Raw genomic sequence first — 23,481 nt, 5'->3', positions numbered from 1 at the left:
GGGCTTCAGCAGACCAGGATGCCGTGATTCGTAAAGACAGGGTGGGAAAGACCAGAGATACTGACCAAACATTCAATCCAGAAATACATCCACAGACTCCTAGCCTCATGGACAGCATATGCAAGCTGGCCCCTCAGCAGAGTTCACAAACTCAGCCTGTGGCTCAAGACATAAATCCTTAATTACGAGACATCTGTCTCCTAAGAAATGTCCCTGCATCTCTCAGAGAGTAGTTCTGAAACTCAAAAGCAGCCACAGCTTGTAGTAAAGAAAAAAAGATCTCTACGTTGTTGTATTCACTCTTAAAAGGGCAGGCTGTAGGTAATTCTTGCACCTGGTGAATGGAAGTTTTCCTTTCCACTGGCATTACAGGAGGGTCCACATGAGGGATGGCAAAGGGGTTCAGAGGGAGTGATTAATTAATGTATGTGACACAATCACTATGTGTCTCCTTATTTGGAGCTACAGAAATATGAGGCACACAGTTTACTCATTTTCTGGCCCTGTGGGAGGTCTGAGATAATTGTTTATCAGGCAAAGATGGAGGCTTTTCTCCTGTGTCTGGAGTGAAATTCTGTGTAGTCCAATTAGGATGGAGCATGTTGCTAATGGATCACCAGTGTGTGCTAAGAGGAGTTAATGGCCCTGCTGATCAAATACCGGGCTGGCACACATAAGACCCCTGTGGGGAAACAGGGGTTCCCACTCTGACATAGGGCAGCATGTCCACTATAGACATATGATTGCAACTAAAAAAAAAATTACCCTCCATAAAAGGAAGACCAATGGGGACCTGGAGATGGCTCAGGTGACAAAGAGCTTGCTGTTAATTTTGGCTCACCCCTTTCCATTGTCCTGGGATTGGGAAGAGAGAAGTAGGCTACCCTTGATTACAGAGCAAGTTCAAGGTCACCCTTGGCTATGTAGCAAGGCCAAGATAAGCCTAGGCTACATAAGACCCTGTCTCAAAACATCATTTTGTTAAATGCAAGGTAGCCAAACCAGCATTGAATGGACTATCAATTTATACATGATGGCTTCCTTATCTACAAATGTGGGGTTTCTAAGGAGACAATAAATAAGGAAGCATTTGTATGCTAACTATGAAGTCCATAGGGCCCAAAGTTTAGGTTGTAACTTCAGAGTTTACTCCAAACTTATCACCAAAAGATGGTCTTGAAGCTCAGAGGTTTCCATCGTGACCAAGACCCCAATTCACAGGCTGCGAAACTTTGTTTTCCTGTGTCTTGTGTGTGTGCCACATGTATGTATGTGCACTGGAGGCCAAGTTCTTCCCCCATCATTCTCTACCTTGTGTTTTTTGAGACAGTCTCTCACTGAAGTTGGGTTGTACTAATTCAGCTACACTAGCTGGCCAGTGAACTCCAAGAATCTACTCATCTCTATCCCTGGTGCTAGGATTACATGCATGTCCTTTAATTTATGTGCATTCTAAGAGTTAAACTTGGGTCTCATGTTTGCACAGCAAGCACTGAGTCACCTGAGCCATCTCCAGGTCCCCATTGGTCTTCCTTTTATGGAAGGCCATCCACCTATACTGATGGAATGAAATCAATGGAGAAAACAAAGAAACTGGCATCTGGCCTCCATGAGGCAAGCAAGTCCTTCTGCCTAAGACCTCAAGATTCCCAGCTGCATGCTGAAGTATATCTGAATCCAATTTCAGTGACCCAGCAAGCGTAGTATTTTCTGTTTGGTGAACTACAGCAAAGAATAGAAATTCAATCCAGCCACATGTTCCATAGATGAATAATTTATGCTTGCTGGAAAACCAAAGGCCCTGGAAATATGAGGCACAAAGACCTAAGTGACTATGAATAACAAACCTCACTAGACATTTCCTCTCGGGGTGTTTCTCTGTGGAGTGTGTAGAAGCGACATTCGTTCTCATCTTTTTCAGAGACTTGCAGAGTGCATTATATTATATGTAATTCATTTCCTGTCCTTTCAGAACCGGAGCTGTGCTCTTCCTCTTTCTGTTCCTCTTCCTGTCTCCCGCCACGCCTCACATAAAACGGACATGAATTGTCCCTCTGTTGGATGAATTTATTTATTCATTCAGAACAGCAGCTGTGCAGTACAGGGTACAGCAAGGGAAAGAACATCAGGGTTGGAAGGTCTGGGCCTTGAACTGTGATCTCCTGTGTGATCCTGGAAAATGGGTGGCTAGCCCCGCAGCCTAGGTGCCCAGTGCGAATGGTCCTCCTTCCAGCTGTCCATGGCAACTGAAAGAGCTAACCCAGCAGCTCTGAGACACAGTGCAAGCAAAGGACATAAAGACTGACAGACGCCAACATCACAGCTCCACCGACAGACAGACATAGAAAGAAAGACATCAGAAAAAGACCAAGAGCCATGCACCGTGTGTTCAACAGTAGTTAGATCCAGGGATTACATGTGATTTCTTCCCACTCATTGATTTGTTTTCCAAGTGTTCTGAATCATGGTTCTCTTGCCTCAAAGGGAAAACTTTTTAAATGTAGTGTCTTATTATCATTACCCTGATGAGGATCTCTTTGGAAAGTCATCCCGACTGGCCACTCCCAAGACCATCTCCCCAAATCTATCCAGCCACACCCTGCTTCGGCCTCTGCTCCATTCTGAGAGTATCCAACACCACTGCCTTTCATCACACTCGGAAGCCTCCCCTCGGCTTCCCTTTAGTTTTCCTTTTCCCACGAGAGCTGACTCCTCGGCCTGACCTTGAGCTCCACTGAGCAGTGACCACATGTTTCTCCCAGCCTCTCCCATGCTACCTTCAGCTTAGCCCATCTTCCACTCTCCAGCTAGAGGACCTCCTACAGCAAAGGGCAGTCCACAGTCACCCAGGAGACACATGGAGTTTGACCTTAGCATACTCTGCTCGTCTCTAAAAAATGCAATGCTGCATCAAAAATCCAAATTCCTACTTTTTCCTTCAAAAATAAGATCGGCCAGCCCAAGTCCTTTGTTTCATACAGGCTAACAACCTGGTAACAAGTGGCTGGCGTCTTCGGGCAAGTGCCCCCTCTGATTAACTGTTAGTTCACATACTAAAGTACCCAGGACAGCAATCTGGGCTCTACTCTGTTTACTTCTGGTGTTCTGAGTTCTGCTACCCACTTTCTGTCCAGCCCGCTTATGTTCAATCACAGCATAGCAGCCAGTAGCTGAAGGACTGGCCTGCTTCTCTTGCATGCCATTCAAACAAGGGTCTAGGTTATGCTGCTACGCTGGCTAGTTTTATGTCACCCTGACACAGCCTAGAGTCATCTGAAAGGAGGGAACCTCAATTGAGAAAATTCATCCAGAAGATCCAGCTGCAGGGTATTTTCTTAATTAGTGGCCGATGAGGGAGAGCCCAGCCCATCGTGGGTGGGGCCATCCCTAGACTGGTGGTCCTGAGTTCTATAAGAAAGCAGATCTAACCACTCGTGGGAAGTCAGTAAGCAGCACCCCTCCATGACCTCTGCATCCGTCCCTGCCTCGAGATTCCAGCCTTACTCAAGTTCCAACCCTGACTTCCTTCAGTGATAGACTATAATGTGGAAATATAAACCAAATAAACTATTTCCTCCACAACATGGTTTTGGTCATAGTGTTTCATCATAGCAATAATAACCCTCACTAGGACGGGTTCCAAGAAATTACTCCCAAATCAGTCACTTTGGGCTAGGAGAATGCTCAGCACTAAGTGGCTTAGGCTAAGTTCCTTGAACAATTCATTAAGGCAGGACAAGTTGTGATTTGGTTCTAAGTAGAGGTACCACTAACATTTTGGTCAGGATATTACCCAGCTGTATCCTATTGCTGCATCTCATTACTGGACATTTAACAAATGTGACCCCACTCATTACATGCCGGTGATGCACACCAGTCCCCAAGATTACCAACAATGCCCTCACATTAAAGACACTCCTGCATCTGGAGCCTGAATAATCTATAACACATTGAGAAGTGAAAAAAAAAACCTCTAAAGGGGAGAGATGAGAGATAATGCCCATAATCTTAGCAGTTGCAGGGTGAGAGAGAATAGACCAGCCTGGGATGTTTGGGGAGACATAGAATCAAAATAAATATGCAAATAAATGTTTTTAGAGGTCTAGTCATATTAGTAATATAGGAGAACTGGGATGAACTCTGGGGTTGGCCTCTACAAATATTCACTATGTATTTCTTCTAGGTAGGAAAGATTTTCAAAACAATGAAATAACAAATCTGGATGCTAAAATGGCTGGCATGTTTAACACCTTTCAGATGTGCTCCTGGTTACTATGGAAACCCCTTACTCATTGGAAGCACCTGTAAGAAATGTGACTGCAGTGGAAATTCGGATCCCAACCTAATCTTTGAAGACTGCGATGAAATCACTGGCCAGTGTAGGAACTGCTTAAGAAATACCACAGGATTCAAGTGTGAGCGCTGTGCTCCTGGCTATTACGGAGATGCCAGAACCGCCAAGAACTGTGCAGGTACAGGTCCCCAAACCCTCAGGCCCCAGTGTAGCCAGCCCTGCTCTCCATCAGAACTGTGCAGGTACAGGCCCAAACCCTCAGGCCCCGGTGTAGCCAGCCCTGCTCTCCATCAGAACTGTGCAGGTACAGGTCCCAAACCCTCAGGCCCCGGTGTAGCCAGCCCTGCTCTCCATCAGAACTGAAGAATTTATATTGAGGGGATACTGCCAAAGTCCTGATATTTATCTAGAGCAGTGGTTCTCAACCTTCTCATTCTACAGTTCCTTAATCCACTTCCTCACGTCGTGGTGACCCTCAACCATAAAATTACTTTTGCTGCTACTTCATAACTGTAATTTCGCAACTGTTGCTTATGAGTTATAGAATAGTATGTGATCTGCAAGGTATCTGATATGCAATGTGACCCACAGGTTGAGAAGTTCTGGTCTAGAGCACTATACAAAATATACATCAAAATTTACCAAAGTTCGACATTTTCATTAAGGCAACCAAAGAACCTCAGCTTGTGGGTGGAGTGAAGCAAGAGACATCAGCATGAGTGATTTCTGTCTTATTGTGTTCATCTTTGTGGCTTTCATTAAGGAATAAGTCACATCACGATGAGTTACCTATATTGACCTAGGACTGAATGAAATCTGATTTGGCTCCAGTTGTTTTGCTCTGGAAACTTCATCCTCTTTCAGCTATGTTTAAGAAAATTTAAGTTCCAGATAGGTAAATTCGCAAAGCACAGACACAGCTTAGTCACACAGGGCCCTCTACATTTCCTGAGATAGTCAATACCTCAGAGGGAGGATGAGAAATCTAATGGTTAGACTTCAGGTCAGCTGAAGTGTGTACTTCCCATCCCTAATTTCTCCAGTACATTTGCTGCATAGAATAAGCTCTTCAGGCATGAAGTGAACCGCTTTCCTCCAGGAGGAAGGAGGGCTGAGAATGAGGCTTAGGAGTCTTGTAGGAAGACGGGAGAGAAAGCAGAGATTGTGCGCTTACAGCATGCATTCTGGGAAAATCCCCCAGTTGAGTCACTTGAAAGATGCACAAAGGGGAAGAGTTTAATAGTGAGAAGGGTACAGCTGTGATCTGACCACAACGAAAACAAACACACCTACAGAAAAAGAAATGCTTCCAGAGCAACAATACTAAAATCAATGGCAGGCAGAACAAAAGACAATCAGATGGGTCAGGCATTAGAAGTGTAGTGGAAAATAAAACCTTAGAAAATGGCACCATTATTCTCAAAGAAATAACAAAACCTATATTTAAACAATAAATATGCAGACGCTCCTAGATGACGCAGCTATGGGAAGCATCGGAACATGACCTCAAATAGGGTTTAATAAGTCTGCATTTTGTGGAGCATTTACACAGCTGAAATATATATAATAAATGATGTGTTTATTCTGTGAGGGAAAACTCGCAATCCTATTCTAGCTATGGCTGGCCAGCTAGCAGAGATGGCCTGGGAATTCTTAAAATATTACAAATCTACTTCCACACAGAAACTTCAAGGGGTGATTCAGATTGTAACTCGGCGGCAAAGCATATGGTTGGTTCAGTCCCCAACATTGCCTGCTCCCCAGCCCTGGGGGAAAAACTAGTGGCAAATTAAAAGTCTGATAAGATTGGATTTTGCTTTTCAAAAGGCATTGCTGAAAATCATCAGTAGACGAAAGATGGACTCTCAAGCCTTTTAAGTTCATGTAAATATGTTCCTAATTCTTTCCCTGGCGCTATTCCCAGCATCCCCCCTGACACCTCCCATTTGGAGTCTGGAATCGGTCTTGCCAAGGGTCAAATGCTTGGGAGCCAAGAATTGCTCCTGGCCTCCTCACTCTCTCCTCTGGAGCGATTCCCTCACACCTGGCAGGGACCAGCCCTGCTGTTGGATTGACTGGAGACTCTCTATGTGAGAGGATGGCTTTCGATTTCAAGTTGAGTGTTGAACTTCTGTGGCCATTGTTTCCCGGTGAAAATGTCCTGGGCCTGTCTGGAATAAAGTGTCTGTTGAGTTTTAATAAGATCATAAAGAGTTGGGAGAAGAATCCTAGGAAATGAGATGCAGTTTTGCTTTGGGGTCAGTTCTGAATGTCTCACTTGCCTTTGTTGAGGTGACAGGAGAGCATTTTCTTGACATCATAGACTCCATACTCATAAAGATGAATATAATTAATCCCCATTGAAGGATTCCGCAGCCGTAGCCAGGATTTCTGGAAACAATGGGAAGACTGCCCTGCTTTAAGCACTAGGTGATGACTCCCTACTGTTGTTTTTGTTTCCCACAGTATGCAACTGTGGAGGCGGCCCTTGTGACAGCATAACCGGAGAGTGCTTGGAAGAAGGACTTGAACTCCCTACAGGCACGGACTGCCCAACCATAAGTAAAGATAACAGCGCATGAGTGACTAACTTGCCTTCTCTAATGTGCTGCAGGTGTTCACTTTAGAAGAGCTCTTTGCAGTTTAAAACATTCAAAAATGTGGAAGAAAAGAATTGACCCCCAGAAATTATCCTCTGCCCTCCACATCCACACTGAGACACACACACACACACACCACGCAACAAATATGTAATAAATGTAGTGAAAAGAAATGTAAAGATAGATGTGATACCACTTTCCCTGGAACTGTTTAACCCTCAGCCCTGGATTTAAGGCTTTATTCACTCCAGGGTGATGGACCCTGTGCAAAGGTGGTGGTCTCGCTCTCACTCAGCAGTGAGGTAGGTGGTTGTTGCTGACATCACCCCACTTCAGACATCTTACTTAGCTGGTCTTCACACTCAAGCTTCATGCTCCCAGGACAGAGCTGGCTGGCCGGTCCTCAGATAATGAGACAGACAGTGCTTCACAACACCAGTAGACACGGAAACACTGGGAGACTTGGGTAGCTTGCTTTCCCCAGGGGTAAAGTAATAAGGCATTACAAAATGGAGTTGCTTGCTTTCTTTCCTAGGTTTCTTTGTCACTCATAGCAACAAGGCTTTTGTCTTAAAGACTATTTGAACATTATGCATCCCTTCCTCAAAACAAAATTACATCAGTCCCAAAGTCCTTGTGGGCAGAAGAGAGTAAATCTGCCATTGTACATCTTAGAGGACACCCGAGATGTGAGACACAGCAGGTCAAAGTCTGCAATTATCAAGTAGACCATCCCTGACCAGCTCCATTTAAAGACACCCAGATGCCTACATAGCCCTAAACATCTTCAGCAGCCTGGGGTGTAGGCTGGGGACTCATTTTCTGAGGGAGCGTAAAGGGAGTACTATGCTGACCTTCCATTAACAAACTAACATATTAATATGCATTAACCCTTTAGTTGTCGTTTCCCAGCTCTCTAGAAAACAGTAACACCCATGAGAAGGAGCATGGGAACTGGCAAGGTACAAAGAGGGGTCAGAGCCTGGCGTGTGTTCCTTTTGATTGTATCCATGGAGGGATGCTGGGTCCTGGGCAGGGTCGCGGTGCGAAGGGTGAGGAGCGATGAGAAACCGGGGCTGGTCTCTTCACCATGCCCAAGTTTGGTCAGAGCTTCGGCTGCCTTCCTTGGAGACCAAGTCATGACATTAGCCAAAAAATTGTACCCTACAGACCTGCTCTGAGGACTTGTTCATGTAGACAGGAGGTAGGGTATGGGGGGAGCCAGTCCCTCCCTGGGGGACGCCAAGGTAGGTGCAGCATTGCTATACTGCCTGAAAAAAGCTAGGTCTGCACTACCAGCTGCCACCAGCTGACAAGAATGGAATCTTTCCAGGGGAGCCAGGGCCCCACTACTAAGAAAAAGTGGGCAGGGCTTCTTGTCCACCTATCCCATGATACCCTTCCTTCTTGCCAGCAACTAGTGCTGCTGTTAACTGTTTTTGCTGCCTGTTTCTCGTTGTTTTAAGTGGAAATCCTGCCTGGTGTACAGTTTGGTTTGGTAAAGGCTGGCCAGCACAAATCCTCAAGAAACAAAAATAAACATGGTATTTACCAAGGGGGCCCACATTAAAGCCACATGCTTCCAGGGCCTCTTGATTCTGCAGGAATGACTTCCCTGTTTCATCTCCAGGCTGTGACAAGTGTATCTGGGACCTGACTGATGACCTGCGGTTAGCAGCACTCTCCATCCAAGAGAGCAAATCCGGACTGCTGAGCGTGTCCTCTGGCGCTGCGGCGCATAGGCACATCAGCGAGATGAACTCTACCATCTACCTCCTCAAAGTATGCTAAATGTTGTACTTTTGCCTGTGCTTTTGCTGTAGCCCAGCAGGCTCCCTCCCCTAGGTAACCTCTGCGTCCTGTTGGCAGCTGAGCTCCGTGGCTGTCTCACAGATTGTGTAGGTTCAACATAGACAATAACCCAGGTACATGAGAAGTTAGGAAAAGTTCAGCATAACCATGAGCTAATGCCCCAACCAGAAATGCCATTTATGTGAGAGAGCATATGGAAAATGAAATCACTGCAAGACTGGTAACTACATATTGCCACGAGGCTGTGGCTTACCCAGTAACATCCGGCAACATTGCAACTCTGTCTGGCCACATTTCCCAGAATTCACCTCGTCTCCTAGACCTGCCTATTGGCCACTAGCCGTACAGTGTTTTATTCATCAACCAATAAGAGAATGTATATACAGCAGGACTTCCCCCATCAGGGATACATAAAGTAGTCAGAACAGGACCTAGCCTAAGTATTCATGACTTTTGGGGGGGGGTTCAACTAATATCCACAAATGACTGGAAATGTGCAGCGCAGACCAAAATTAATGTCCTAAACTGTAGCGCTGCATGGAATCTTTGTGGCCATCTGGAACTGCTTTGTCAAACTCCCCTGCTCAGATACATAAGAGTGTTAATTCTCAGGAGTCACCCAGACCCAGGACAGTGAGTGCACTCAACCCTTTCCATAAGGCACCCCTCACGTGGGTGTCACAGCAGCCAGCCCCAAGGCTTTACCAGGACTAAAGGACAGAACCCAGAGTAGCCTCAGGATAGCTGTATCCCCACCAAGCTTCTCAAAACTGCAAAGCAGGGAGGGGCAGTGACCCAAAATAAAGAGCATCCTTCACTGACATCCAAAGGAGGAAAACGTATTTCTAAAAATCCATTTTCATTGATCCTGATTATTTGATGTGTTTCTCTGAGGCCTGACTAGATTGAAATCTGCCAGATTTCCAGGGACATCTCCAGCCTAATTATAGTTTTGTGACAACAGAAAAGCGTGCCCTTTCTTTGCAGTCAGCCCAGGGCTAACCAGGGTTTCCTGAACTGGGACTTTCAGCCCCAGAAACTCTGGCCCCTCCTATAGACCCACTCTATACAGAATTCTACAGCCATCTGAGGAACCTCTATTAAGGACAGAGGTCAGGGCCTGGAGAGGTGGCTCAGGGATTAAGAGCACAGCTGACCTTGCAGAGGACCTGGGTTCAATTTCCAGCACCCACACGGAGGTTCACAACTATCTGTCACTCAAGTTCCAGGGCTCTAATGCCATCTTCTGGCCACCTGGGCATTGCACACACATTGTGTACAGACATACATACAGGCAAAACAACCACATACATACAATAAAATATATTCAAAAAGGAAAGAACAGAGGCCACAATCTACCTAAATCTTCCTATGCTGAAAGAGTCATGTGTATTCTATAGAACCCTGTGTCCAGGACTGGAGAGATGGCTAGGCACTTTAGATTGAGTAGCTTTCTTGTAGATGGCCAGTGTTCAAGCTTACAATCACCAGTAACTCCAGCTCCAGAGAATCCAACGCCCTCTTCTGGCCTCTGTGGATTCTACACTCATTCACAGATAGACACAAACATTTCACTTAAAAATGAACAAAAATGAATTATTTTAAGACTGGTGGAACACAATTCACTAACAGTTTTGAAAACACTTTCTTTCCCCAACAGACAAGGTTGTCGGAGAGAGAAAACCAATATACCCTAAGGAAGATTCAGATCAGCAACGCTGAGAGCACGATGAGGAGCCTCCTGTCTGACATGGAAGAACTGGACGAAAAGGTATGTGCTCTGGGTCTAGCCTGCTGTGCAACAAAACTTCTCCTGGGGAAACACAACACACGTCTATTCAACCCAGATACCACCAAAGTCCACCTTGGTGAACCAGTGAGTTTTACTGGGGTTGCTTATAGGAATTTGGGTGAAGGGTTACTTACATTGAGAACAGAAATGACTTAGAGACAGATGTATCACCAAATTCCACCCCAGCATGGGTGACAGCTCACAAAGCTGGGAACCTGGAGCACACTGCACAGCCTGCAGGTAGCTCAACAGGTGGGAGCGTGTCTCCATTGGTCTAAACATCTTCCAGGCAGCACAGCTGGCTTCTGTTTCTTCCAGGAAGCTTGTCTGGTCTCAGATTCTTCTTTGTAGTTGATTTGTCTAGGTCGTCTTTGCACCTTAAATCACCTGAGAGGGAGTCTCAGCTTTTGTTGTTCACTCTGGCAGGGAGGGGCATAGTGAATCTGGTCAGTTTCAGGGACTTCTGAGAGTTATTTTGAGTTGTTTACCTTCCTGTTTAAGGAGCATCTCTGTAGGATACATTATTTTGAAAGACCCCAGGCGGGGGACTTTCACGGGAGGGAGACCCGAACCCAAGGAACAACGAGACCACGAGCTTGGATGCAACAGCAAGAGGCTTTATTTACACACGGGTACCCGGGCGTCTCAGTCTCGGGGGGGGGCTGAGCGCCCCGAGCTGGGGACTCAGGGGTCCTTTTATAGCAAAAAGCGCAGTACAGAAGCGAGAAGCCTAGTAACAGGACCCTGATTGGGCAATTTAAATGAGGCTAGGGCTCAGAGCGCGGGCAAATAGAGATTTTTCTTGGAACTCAAGTTCCGGCCTTGGCCCTATCTGAAGAACAATTGGTCTCTGTGCTTGCTCAGCCCTGCTGGGCTGGTTATGCAGACACCTGTGTCCCTGGGCAGAGTTCCCTTCTGATAGCAGTGACTATTCAGCCATGAGGACCTTGAGCTGAGCTCCTTTCTGATAACAATGACTATTCAGCTGGGGGGGGCGAAACGGAATTTTCCATAAGCCTCGGCTGCCTGTTTAGACTGGGCTGGGGTCTTTCAATTTCAGTCTTGGAGGAAACTGTTAAGACAGCAGGGTCTACCTGGTAGAGTCCAGGTAGCCCTATGAGCCTAACACGTCAGTGACCCATGAGTATTCAGATAAGCCAAGGCCAGATCCACAGAGAAAGTTAACACAGGATGTTTTCCTGATTTCCTGTTTTAATAGGTTTTCTTAAAAAAAAACATGCTTATGGAGAACCTTCTATGCATTTATAGCTGGTTAACACAGTTGATATGTGCTGCAACTGGGGTAGTCATTGAACTGTTTGCCTTAGCACTATGTAGGTAAGAGCTGTTGAATATCCAGAAATATGCTTTAAATGTTAGTAAAGGAGCATGAAATGCAAAGAGAAAAACAAGAAATTTCACTGAAAAAGAAAGGTTACAAGGTGGTAAAAAAATCATTTTCAGACTGGCAAGATGACTTAGATGGTAAAAATTCTTGCCACACAACCTGGCAACCTGAGTTCAATCCCCAGAACCCATGTGGAGACCACACACACACACACACACACACACACACACACACACACAAGCACACAAAAAATTAAGTTTTAAAGAAGAAAAGCCAAATTTAGTCTTTACATTACACCATGAACTAAAATGAATTCCAGATAGATTAAAGAGTCAATAAAAAATTTCAAGTCCACAGAAAAATAGAATCAAGTCATTACTAGCATCAAAAGGAAACAGTATAACATAAATACAGTATGAAGATCTGCAAAAATATAGGCAATAGATTTGACAAGTTATAATTTCAACTCTCAGAGAAACACTAAATAAATAGTCAAATCACTGAGGGAAAGTTCTCAGAATAATGACTTACAAAAACTCTCACACAAGGCTGGAGAGCTGGTTCAGTGCTTGAGAGCACTACTGCTCTTGCAGAGGACCCAGCTTCTAGTCTCAGAGCCCACATGGTTACTACGACTGTCTGTAACTCCAGTCCTAGGGCATTCAGCAGCCTCTTCTGACCTTTGTGGGCACCAAGCAAACACATGCTATACTTCATTCATATTTATTCCCACAATGATTAAAACTAATGATACGGCCTCAAACTTGACAGTTGGTACCTCTATGCCATGCGTCAGCAGCTTAGGCACTAGATGAAGGATGCACAGGTATCAGGATGTTACTAATGTTGAGGAGGAAAAGAAGCCCACAGAAGTTGACATCACCATTCAGGTTTGGAGAAGCACAGCAGTATTCCCACTACCTGTTTCTCTGGGGCCGTCTTCATTTGAACTGTGTCCCAGGGTAATGACTAAAACTTTCCCACTTTCAACCACAAAAGAATTCCAGCTTCATAAAATTCTTGGTGAGCCAATAGATTGGTTATCATCGTCACTTAATTGAAATAAATGCAAGCAGAAGTCACCACTGGGGCAGTAAGTGATCATTTTTTTGTAGTGATGCAAATAATCAACCAGTTTATAACAATGGGTAGTGTTTTAACTGCAAGGCACGCCTGTTTCCTCTTGTACACACACCATTATTTCCCTTCCATGAGCAAAGTTCCAGAAAAGAAGTTAAGCCTTAAAAAATCCCTATATGCTCTATTATATTTGGTAAATTTTCCATTTAAAGTAATAAATGGTCACCTTTACTGCTATTTATGTTGTTCTTATCTGTCTCTCTATACAAACACTCATGGACAGAACTACAGGTCCCTGTCCATCCTTATATCTCACAGAGCCCTCTGGTGCTCATCAAGTAAAAGTTTTTCCTTTCTGCCTTTCTTTCATCATTTCCATTACTCTTTTTTTTTTTTTGAGCACATTGACTTAATGCATGCGTTAAAATGACATGTATTCATAGGTATATTTAATTTTCACAAATTCAACAATTTTAACACAAAATTATAAAACATTTTGGGACCAGTGTGTAAAGATGCTGATTGCTAAAGTTGATGACAACTTCAACCACAGGACCCACCCTGGAAGAAGAGGAGGGCTTCCCTTGAGATGCCCTTTGACATCCACACATGAGCTGGGCATGCATGTGCCTAAGCACACACAATGAATAAATGAATGAGTGATATGTAATTTAAATTATAAAACATTAGCCGGGTGTTGGTGGCACACGCCTTTAATCCCAGCACTTGGGAGGCAGAGGCAGGTAGATCTCTGTGAGTTTGAGGCCAGCCTGGTCTACAGAGTGAGTTCCAGGACAGCCTCCAAAGCCACAGAGAAACCCTGTCTCGAAAAACCAAAATAAATAAATAAATTATAAAACATTTAATATATGAATTTACAAGCTTGGAATATAGCTCAGTGGTACAAGACTCTAGGTTTAATCCACAGTACTGAAAACCAAACCACCACCAATGTTCAAACAAGAAAAAAACAATCCAAACTAAGAAGCTAACCTACTGTCAACAAAAGCGAAGTATAATCCAGTCAGTCATGCACAATTCATGTTGAATGATAATGAAAATAAAAGACAATGTTATGAGCTGAGATATTTTCAATACTGAACTTTGTTTTCCTGTTGTGGAATGTATCCTTGCATTTATACAAAATAATAATTAGCTGGAGAATGAAAGGCTGTTTAGTTTTGGAAGCAGTTTCTTCCATCTTTTGACTATGACATCTTTTGGTTACATGAAGAGGTCATATCAACTGATTGACATACACAATATATCTGAGTAAGTATACTCTGAAGTATAAAATGGCTAGCTTATCTAGCATTGGCTTCTCAGGGTACAGCCCCTAGCATTCATTATTCTTTTTTAATTTAAAAAAAATCAATATATTTGGTCATGTTTTTCCTCTGTCCCAATTCCTCCCAAATCTCCCCATTTCAAAACTTTACATTCCTTTTTCCTATCTCTGCAAAAGCAAACAACCAAATAAAGAAATACAAGCAAAAGCCCCCAAAACACACACACACACACATGCACACATACACGCACACGCTCACACACGCATGCACGCACACAAATATTTTTGCATCTTCTTTCTTAACCATCATAGAGTGACATTTGCTTGGTTTGTCCTAGAAAGGCTGAAAACACTGCTGATATCATGCCACTGTCCCCTGGGTAGAAGTTCATGACAGACGGGAGGCTTGGGACAATCCCTTCCCTAGTCTGGAGAACCTGCTCAGTAGCCTCTCAGTGCTCCATTCATGTGGCTTCAGTCTGCCGTTCATGGGATCATTATTGCCTTTTAGCACAGAGATGAACCAAGAAAGCACCAGAAAAGGCAAGCAGATACCTCTTAAATACAGGCTGAAGAACTAACCGCCCCTCCTAGCCACAATAACTGTCAATCTGTCATCTAATGCCAAAAGGAAGGGTACATCCTCCATGCAATGGGAGTAATGTCCTGACCTTGACCTGTGTGCAAGTCTTTAGGTCATCTCCTGCCCTTTACTATATACAGAAATGCACACGCGCGCACACACACACACACACACACACACACACACACACTTCTAAAGCCACAGAGCAGATGGGATTTAATGGTGACAGATACTTTATGGGAGCTCTGAAATAGAGGCACCCACTGAGTGGAGTCAGCCCCTAGGGGAAATAAGTTCCATTTACTCTGTGCCAAATCTGCCTGAGCAGCTATTTGCACACAAGGGCCATCGATGTTGAAGGGAAACTGGATGATGAAGCTCTAAAGACAGCAGTTAGCCCAGTGACTATAATCCTGTAAATCCCTGTGGCGATTCCGTTTCAGCAGTGGTTGGACCACCTGGTAGGAGCATTTCAAGATCTGTCCTCCTTCTAGATGATTTCCTCTCTGAAGTTTAAACCCTTCAACCAGAACAACGTCAAAGTGATCCGCAGACACGAGTCACATCCTAGTCTGGCATCTTAATCTACAGTAGCAATTACAAGGATAAGACATGTGTGATAGGTGGTTGGTTTGAACTGAACCGTGATTTATGGCCTTGGTATTGTGTCTGATTTTAGAAGTCCAATATGCTGTCCATTGTGCCACAGAGCCATATTGTGTCTGATTTTAACAGCATTCCAGGATCCTAAAAATAGTCATTACCCAATCTTCTTGTATGACTCCTGGGACCATTCAGAATGTCATAGAACTTGCACACACTGGGAAAGTTTGTTTGTCAAATGTATACATTATGGCAACCCACCCTCAGGTATATATATGACATAAATCTAATGTGCTTTATATAATTTGTAGGGAAGTCAAGCCTCAAGAAAGGGGAAAGTGCTTCAGAAGGAAAGCATGGATACAATTGACCAAGCAACTCAACTTGTAGAACAAGCCCACAACATGAGAGACAAAATCCAAGGTAAATTATCTTCTCTTCCATTTAACTTCATGTCAAGGGACATACAATGTCTTAGTGACAGCGAAAGAATGCCTATTGTCAATGATTGCTATGTGCAAGAGCATGTTGTTCAAAGTGTGGCAGGTTTTAGCTTACACACACTCAGCATGGCAATTTTGTTCATTGAGATTTCTGAGCACTCATTTCTATTTATTATCTGTTAATGCACAAGAATAAATATGTAAAAATCCCTTAAGCTTAATGCCATGATGCATTTCTATTGAGGGAATGTGGTGTCTTTAAAATGAATGAGTTTAGTAGGAGTCACACTTTTTTTTCAATTATTTACAGCCCCCAAATATGTCCTCAGAATATTAATATACCATGTCAGGCAGGGTGGCACACGCCGTTAGTCCCAGGACTTGGGAGGCAGAGATAGGTGTATCTCTGTGAGTTGAAGACCAGCCTGGTCTATAGAGTGAGTTCCAGGCTAGTCTGGGCTACACAATGAAACTCTACCTCAAAAAAAAAAATGAGGGTTGAATGGCGTGCAGTGAAGGTGGTAAACCAGATAGTCACTTGTTGTTTCTGTGGTGCTCTTCCTCAAGGACCAGGCAGATGAGTCACTCGTGTTGGTGACCCAAAAGGAAAGGGAGCAGGGTCTGTGAGTGATTCCTTTCCCTCAAGCACTGTGGCAGAGTCTACCCGCCCTGCTGGCGATTAATTCATCTGTGCTCTGCTTTTTACTAAGTGCAGGCTGCGTCGTGAAGACTATCTTAGCGGTGCCGTGAAAGCTGCCTGTAATTGCACAACTGAAAAAGACCACATTTGTTCTAGGGTAAAGAGAGACTCCTCAGGTTAGAGTCAGCTCAGATCTACTGTTTGTTTCCATGGTTTTTATTGTGCTATATATTGAGTTGGATGACAACACCGAATGCATCTCAGGGCACAATGACAGTAGTGGGACCCACAGTGGGAGATTCATATCTTTATACTGAGGTAGTGGGAGCATAGTCTAGGCTGAGGGACAGATAAAGCCCAGATTAATACTTTGCTTCATTTCCTTGGATGCCTGTAAAACCAGTGGAAACAAATGACACACATTTCAGACTTTTCGCTGCCATCCTCCCTAGCTCCCTAGCATCTACCAATAAAATATTCTTTTCCTAAAGCATAGCTCTATTGATTTGTTCAAACAGTGAGAATGAACCTAGAATAGCCAACGCCCTAATATTCATCCAATTAAGAAGTAAATGCCCCCATTGGGCAGCAGATAAATTCAAGACCCTTCTAAACCAGTCAGAGGAAGTAATTCGCCTTTGCTATTTAGTAACCCAGACTTTGGTCATAATATGTTTCATTCGAAAAGAATCCAAACCATCCAACTTGACCTTTGGTCATGGGAAAGGATGAGGAAAAAAATACAAAAGAAAAGGAAGTGGGAAACAGTAACTTTTTTCCGTTTTTCATCTCCTTAAAATAATGTATGAATAGTCTCCAAGGATCAAAGGCACAGTGTTATTGTCTGCATTTATTTTTTGCTAATCTACTCCAGACATAGCTTAAACAAAACATCCTGAAACTGAGCAGAATTTGCATCACTATGCCAAACAATTCAGCCTTGCCACTACCAGAACTTGAGGGAGAATGGTGTGTTTGATTTATTTAATGTTTTACATTGCGTTTATTTCAAGGACTCTATTATTTATCTTTGAAAATGTGAAAACCAAGATTCACTTTGAAAAGTGAGTTTGTAATACTTTGATACATGGCGTTTGGGGGAACTTAGCATATATTGATCTCCCTATAACACTAACAGTGATGTTTGGAGCATTAAAACCATCTATTACCATTTATCTCCCTTCTTTCAGAATTCAGGAGCGCTACACAGCACCAATAGTGCGTCATTTCTCATTCCCAACCAGCTCTAAAATAGCTGCTGGTGACCTTCAAGCTATTGCCCACATAAAATACAGCTCCTCATCCTGGTGTGATTTATGTGACACTGCTGCTTCTTTACCCATCTTATCTGGCCAACCACATAGATCACAGTGAACCACAGACACACGATTTCATTATGCCAGGAAGATAAAACACTTCCTCCCAGAGCTGCCAGGAAACAAGGGAGCTATACAACCTTCCTCTGACCGTATGGAGTAGGAATGAGGACGTCAAAGAACTGTTTCATGCCGGTGTTTAGGCACATTACCTAATCCCCATGTGCTCCAGTGGTCCCCTTGGTTCTAAAATCCTTCAGCCTAGATTATATGTAGGGCAAAAAGACTCAATGTCAAATGCCCTATACACACCACAGAAGGCAAATAGAAAATCATGATATGTGTGTGTATATATATATATATATACAAAACTATCACGCAATATTTTCTTTAATCCTGTTACTAGCTTGTCTGCAAAAAACAATCTAAAAGTCTCATTTGGACAATTACAAATACACTCTCATTTTGGCTTAGAGGTTTGTTTTGTTAAATTGTTGATGACTAAAATGCAATTAATCTCACCATTGCATGCTACAAGTGACAGGAGACACTGCCAAGCATTTTTCCCAAGTCAAGTATTTCTATGAAGTATTGAACAAAGCCCTTAGATTATTGTGCCTTAAATGCTAGTGTTCTAGTCAGCATGCGTACCAGATGAGCACAGGAGTCAGGCAGGCTCTGGAGCAGCCCATTCCCACTCTGAACACACCTCATAGGACCAGAATGGCTTCCTCAGGTGTACCTTTCTCCCCTCATGATGAGCTCCCATGCTGACACCAACACTCACAGCACAACCTGGAAATGAGGCTCTCTTTCCATTGCAAGGTCAGTCCTGAGCTTTGCTATCTGACTGAGCAGCCCTGCACATCTCTGCCCTGCTCCTGTCTCACGGTGTTCTTCTCCTCAGAGATCAACAGCAAGATGCTCTATTACGGAGAGAATCAGGAACTTGGCCCAGAGGAAATTGCTCAGAAGTTGGTGTTGGCCCAGAAAATGCTGGAGGAGATCCGAAGCCGGCAACCATTCCTCACCCAGCGGGAGCTCGTGGATGAGGAGGCAGATGAGGCCCAGGAATGTATGTGTCTACCATTCCAGGCCAGCACAGCATATGTCTTCTTCCTTCTCTGTGGGATCAGGAAAAAAGGACAACAGGCCAGAGGGTGACATTTGGTCAAACAACTCACTCTCAATATTCAGAGCTATGTAGAATTTATACATAGCATCAGGGACTCTTTCATGGAAACTTGACCTTTTGATCAAGAGTTTTAGGTCCAGGCCCAACTTTGAGAATTTGTGAAATTTCAGAGATTCTGTCCAGAATGTATATAACCTTTACTACCTCGGAGAAAGAATAGGGACTTAAAAATTGGTGGAGGAAAAAAATAAAAATAAGGAAAGGAAGATTAAATTCCCAAGTCTATAGTGAGAGAAATTTTATAGAAATTCTGATATCCCTGATTTTTTTATAACCTTTAACCTCCAACAGAAACTTGACATGACATTAATAATAAGTGTAAACACTAAAACACGTGAAGTAGTGTTATTGGACCTCTGACTTGGTCACCATATAGCTCATCATTGTCTACCAATATACCCCAAGTGTATTTATTTTAAAACATAACTATTTATTTGATTCTAATTTCACAGGGTAGTTATTCAGGCTAAATGCAACTTGCATACTTAGCTCTATTCTATGTGGCATAGGGAAAATTCACTCATGTGTCTGGGACTAGCTAGGCAAGTTAGACCTCTCCCTCCATGTAGAGTCTTTGTCTCATGGAGACTATCCCAGGCTTGTTGACATGGCAGGGAGCCTTCTGAGAGGGAAAAAATAGAAAATCCAAGGACTCTTCAAGCCTAGACTTGGAACTCAGTCATATCGTATTTGTCCTATTGGTCAAGGCCAACCTGAATTCAGTGGTAGGATTGATAAGAAAGATTGCAAAGGATCTATACATTTGATAAAGGAAATTATAGATTTTCAGATCAGATTTCAGCTGTTGCTGATATTTCTTAATACTTTCATCAGTACCTCAGAATTATAGTTAATACATCTATCACTAGATCCTATCTCAATACACTAATAAAGATCAATTGGTAAATTAATATAGATAAAAAGTTGTTGGTTTGATTTAATATATTAGCTATTTTTTACTTTTATTCTAGTCACTTTTAAATTTTTTAAATTTTATCTTAAACACTCAAAAGTCTATTTTAAGATGGGGCCCAGGAATTCACTAGATTGCCAGGGAATCAATGAAACATTAAAAGTTAAAAGACATAAGTCATCGTCCACGGATGTCACTCTAACAACCTCTGCTGACAATTGCTATGGATACCAGAGGAGAAGGTTATTGGCATAAAGGTTTATTGTGGTGAGAGATAAATAGCATCAGGGAGGCCAACAGGAGAATCCCAGGCCATTCAGCCAGCTGGAACTCCAGTATTGTAGCCAGATGTCTCCAAGCTCCTTGACTGTTTTGAAATTTAACCATACTGCCCCATGGAAAGGAGACGGATTACTTCTGTCTGTCTCGCGAAATAAATGAATGTATTTCAAGCACTTTCTTTACTGAGCCAGGGCCTGTGGGGAAGGGAAGCCTCAAAAGGACAGACTGGCCTTCCCTGGGCCAAGTGGGGGAGAACAGACACGGATTGGGACAGAAGAATCATGGCACCTAATCAACCAATGTGCCTATAAGCCAAGAATAAAGCATGCGTGAAAAGAGACTTTAAGGATATTGTATTATTGCTATTTCATCTTTATCTCACCCAAAATCTCAACCTGAGTTTGACCTAAGGAGCTAACTGGAAACCGCAGGAAAACTTGGTAAGAGTGAGTAGTTATAACCAACAGAGCTGTTTGTTCTGTCCCTAACTAGAAAATGGTGGTTCTTTTCTGTAGTGTACCGGGTTTCCCTTTATAAGGTAAAACTACAGATGTTCTGGGTAACAAGCAGGAAAGTGTAGCAGCCTAATTTCTACATGAAGTATAACTCTCATGGAAAAACAAACCAAACCCTTCCTTCAATGGATGTGTCTGAAGCTCTAAATCCAACAGAAAAGCATCTCATACCAAATGTAAACTATTGGCCTACTCCTGTCTCCAGCCTCAATCACTGAAGGAAACAGGCCTGGATTTTTGTCTACTTTGCTAAATGCAGGAGAAGCACAGACTAAATGTGTCTCCATTTCTCCTCAGTGCTGACCCAGACTGAGAGCTGGCAGCGGCTTCACAATGACACCCGTTCTTTGTTCCCCGTGGTATTGGAACAGCTGGACGACTACAATGCTAAGCTGTCAGACATCCAGGAATCACTTAACCAGGCCCTTGACCATGTCAGGGATGCAGAAGACATGAACAGAGCCATCACCTCCAAGCAGCGGGACCACGAGGTACAGTGGGCAGCAACTGAAAATGCATGTTAGGCACGAACTATCTGAACTTATGCCAAGAAAAAGCAGTTGACATTTTTAAAAATTTAAATATTGATATATTGCTTTTCTGCTGTTGTAAGTTACCGCCATATCTGTGCCTAAAATTACGTTAATGGTGATAAATGTTTAGTCTATGCTTGAGGAAGAATGAGGATGTGGCATTGCTTGCACCCCTACATGTGGCTACATGGCTTTCTCAAGAAGGAAAAGGACTATTCATTAAACATCCAACTGCCCAGAACCATGTATTATGAATATGTGCAGATTTTAGAAAGGGATAGTTTTTGGAAAGACACAATAAGCAAATTTCACAAGCCACTGGCAACAGCTATAGCAGGATGGAGTTGGGCTCAAGCTAAAAGCATACAAACATAAAAAGGTGAGGAAAATTAAGAGCATCACCATAGCTTCCTCAGCCTGTCTTCCTCTGATGCCCACACTTGCAGGGCTGGGAGGTACTGGCCATGTGTCCACTCTAAGCCACACTCATACTCCCAACCACCACCATTGAAGAGCCGTCCTCCAAAGGGATGGCACCAGTAAACCTGGACATGTTTCTAAAACTTAGACTAAAGAAAACAATGTAGACAAACAGAAGTAACCAGGACTAAATTCATCAGTTCAGTTACATATTTTATGGGAGATAACATCAACTCAATGGAACATCAACTCAATGGTGCACTGATGTGATTTGCAGTCATCATTTTCCCCCTAAATAAAAATAAATTACACTCACCACCATTTTTCTAATGGGAACAAACTCTATTCAGTAGAGTTTTTGTTGTTGTTCTTTCTTTTCTTTTTTTAGAATAATAATGCCTAGGGTGGCATTTCTTTGTTGAGTGAATGTATGCTTATGGTGTACAATAAACATGTCAATATAGCACCAAGTATCGTTTGAAGATAGTCACTGTGACCCATTCAGTGGGCTATAAAATAATTTTGGAGGTTTATGACAACCTTTTTTAAAGAAAACCAAATAAAAGGATGTTTATATTCCTGTCTTACATGAGTGCTTAGAATTGTCCTTTCTTGGTTATAGAGCAGGTTGTAGGTGTGCATTTAAATCCACAGACAAAAGCATCACTTATTACTTATAATACATCTACAATACATCTTCAATAAACTTGGGCATAATTTTAAAAAAATCATAGCAGCTCACAACGGGAAAGTACAAAAATATTTCCATTAAATTAACAAATGTTTACTGATATGTTAATTTGTGCCGAGAATTATGACAGGTGGTTTAGGGCTCAAAGATGAAGAACACATTATTCAACGATATCATGGAGCTTCTAGTTTAGAGGTAGGTTGATCCATTCACAGATGACCACAACAGAGAAACACAGCTATGTACCTGGCGATATGGGATTGGACTGGATGGTCAGCCTCTGCAGGAAGAAGTAATGATTGACTAAGGTAGCCAGGTGAAGAGCAAACAAGGCCTGCCTTCTGGGTAGGCAGGGACTGCCTGAACTGAACGCATGTGCCAAGGAACAATGTGGGTCAAGGCTAAGGAAGCTGATGGGACCGATCCAAGAGGGTCCCCTGTGCCATGTGAAGAACATAGCTTCCTTTTGGGTGGAGATTTTCAAATGATGTTCACCATGACTCACTAATAAATGTGCAATAGGTTGTAAGGCAACGCACACAAAGTAAAAATGTGATGAAAATCATGCAAGACCAGAGTATCACTGTGACACATCTAACAGTTCTAGAGGCTCATTAATGAAGATGCCCAAACTGTTCAATACCAAAAGTCTTGAAAAGGAAGGATTATCAACCTAGACCATCCCTTGCCAGACAAGGGCAAGTGACAGCCCTTAGGATAATTGTTCCATTAGCCATAGAAGTAAGGTTTTGATCCACGTTGATATACACTAACAGCAAACCACATAGGTTCTCTTTTCCAGCTGTGAGCTGTGGATCTCAGCAAGTGTTTTATCTTCTGCATAGACCTTTACTAGAGAACACATTCCAGTATAATGTGAGTTAACAACATGCTCAGCTCTCCACTGACTTTATTTTTAGGGCTCTGAAATTGCCATAGCCAACAAGAGTGACGCATGATTGACTGGAAACCAATGTATATACATAGGAATGACCAGCTGCTTTGCTGGAGTTTGCTAAATGCTGATGTGTGTCAGGGCCTTGTCATGAGCAGTAAATGAACAGTGTCGCCTATGTGAAGTGACTCCAGTTCTAAAAGTAAATAAATGCCAGTCTAGCTCTTAATTAAATGTT

The 23,481-nt window shown here is 43.1% G+C and overlaps 1 protein-coding gene across 1 annotated transcript in view; it reads left to right on the top strand.

The window, feature by feature from the left end:
* Lama4 (laminin subunit alpha 4) overlaps positions 1-23,481 on the top strand; it is a 139,250-nt gene that overhangs the window by 52,784 nt on the left and 62,985 nt on the right. The window contains exons 5-11 of the mRNA XM_040758219.1: positions 4,258-4,472; positions 6,761-6,835; positions 8,525-8,676; positions 10,367-10,477; positions 15,712-15,823; positions 18,707-18,874; positions 21,002-21,195. Of these exons, the coding sequence (XP_040614153.1) occupies positions 4,258-4,472; positions 6,761-6,835; positions 8,525-8,676; positions 10,367-10,477; positions 15,712-15,823; positions 18,707-18,874; positions 21,002-21,195 (1,027 nt within the window). The remainder of the gene's footprint in view (positions 1-4,257; positions 4,473-6,760; positions 6,836-8,524; positions 8,677-10,366; positions 10,478-15,711; positions 15,824-18,706; positions 18,875-21,001; positions 21,196-23,481) is intronic.

This window comes from Mesocricetus auratus, unplaced genomic scaffold (assembly GCF_017639785.1).
Source record: "Mesocricetus auratus isolate SY011 unplaced genomic scaffold, BCM_Maur_2.0 Super-Scaffold_100018, whole genome shotgun sequence".
NCBI classification, from domain to species: domain Eukaryota; kingdom Metazoa; phylum Chordata; class Mammalia; order Rodentia; family Cricetidae; genus Mesocricetus; species Mesocricetus auratus.
This window is presented reverse-complemented; position numbering and strand designations above follow the sequence as displayed.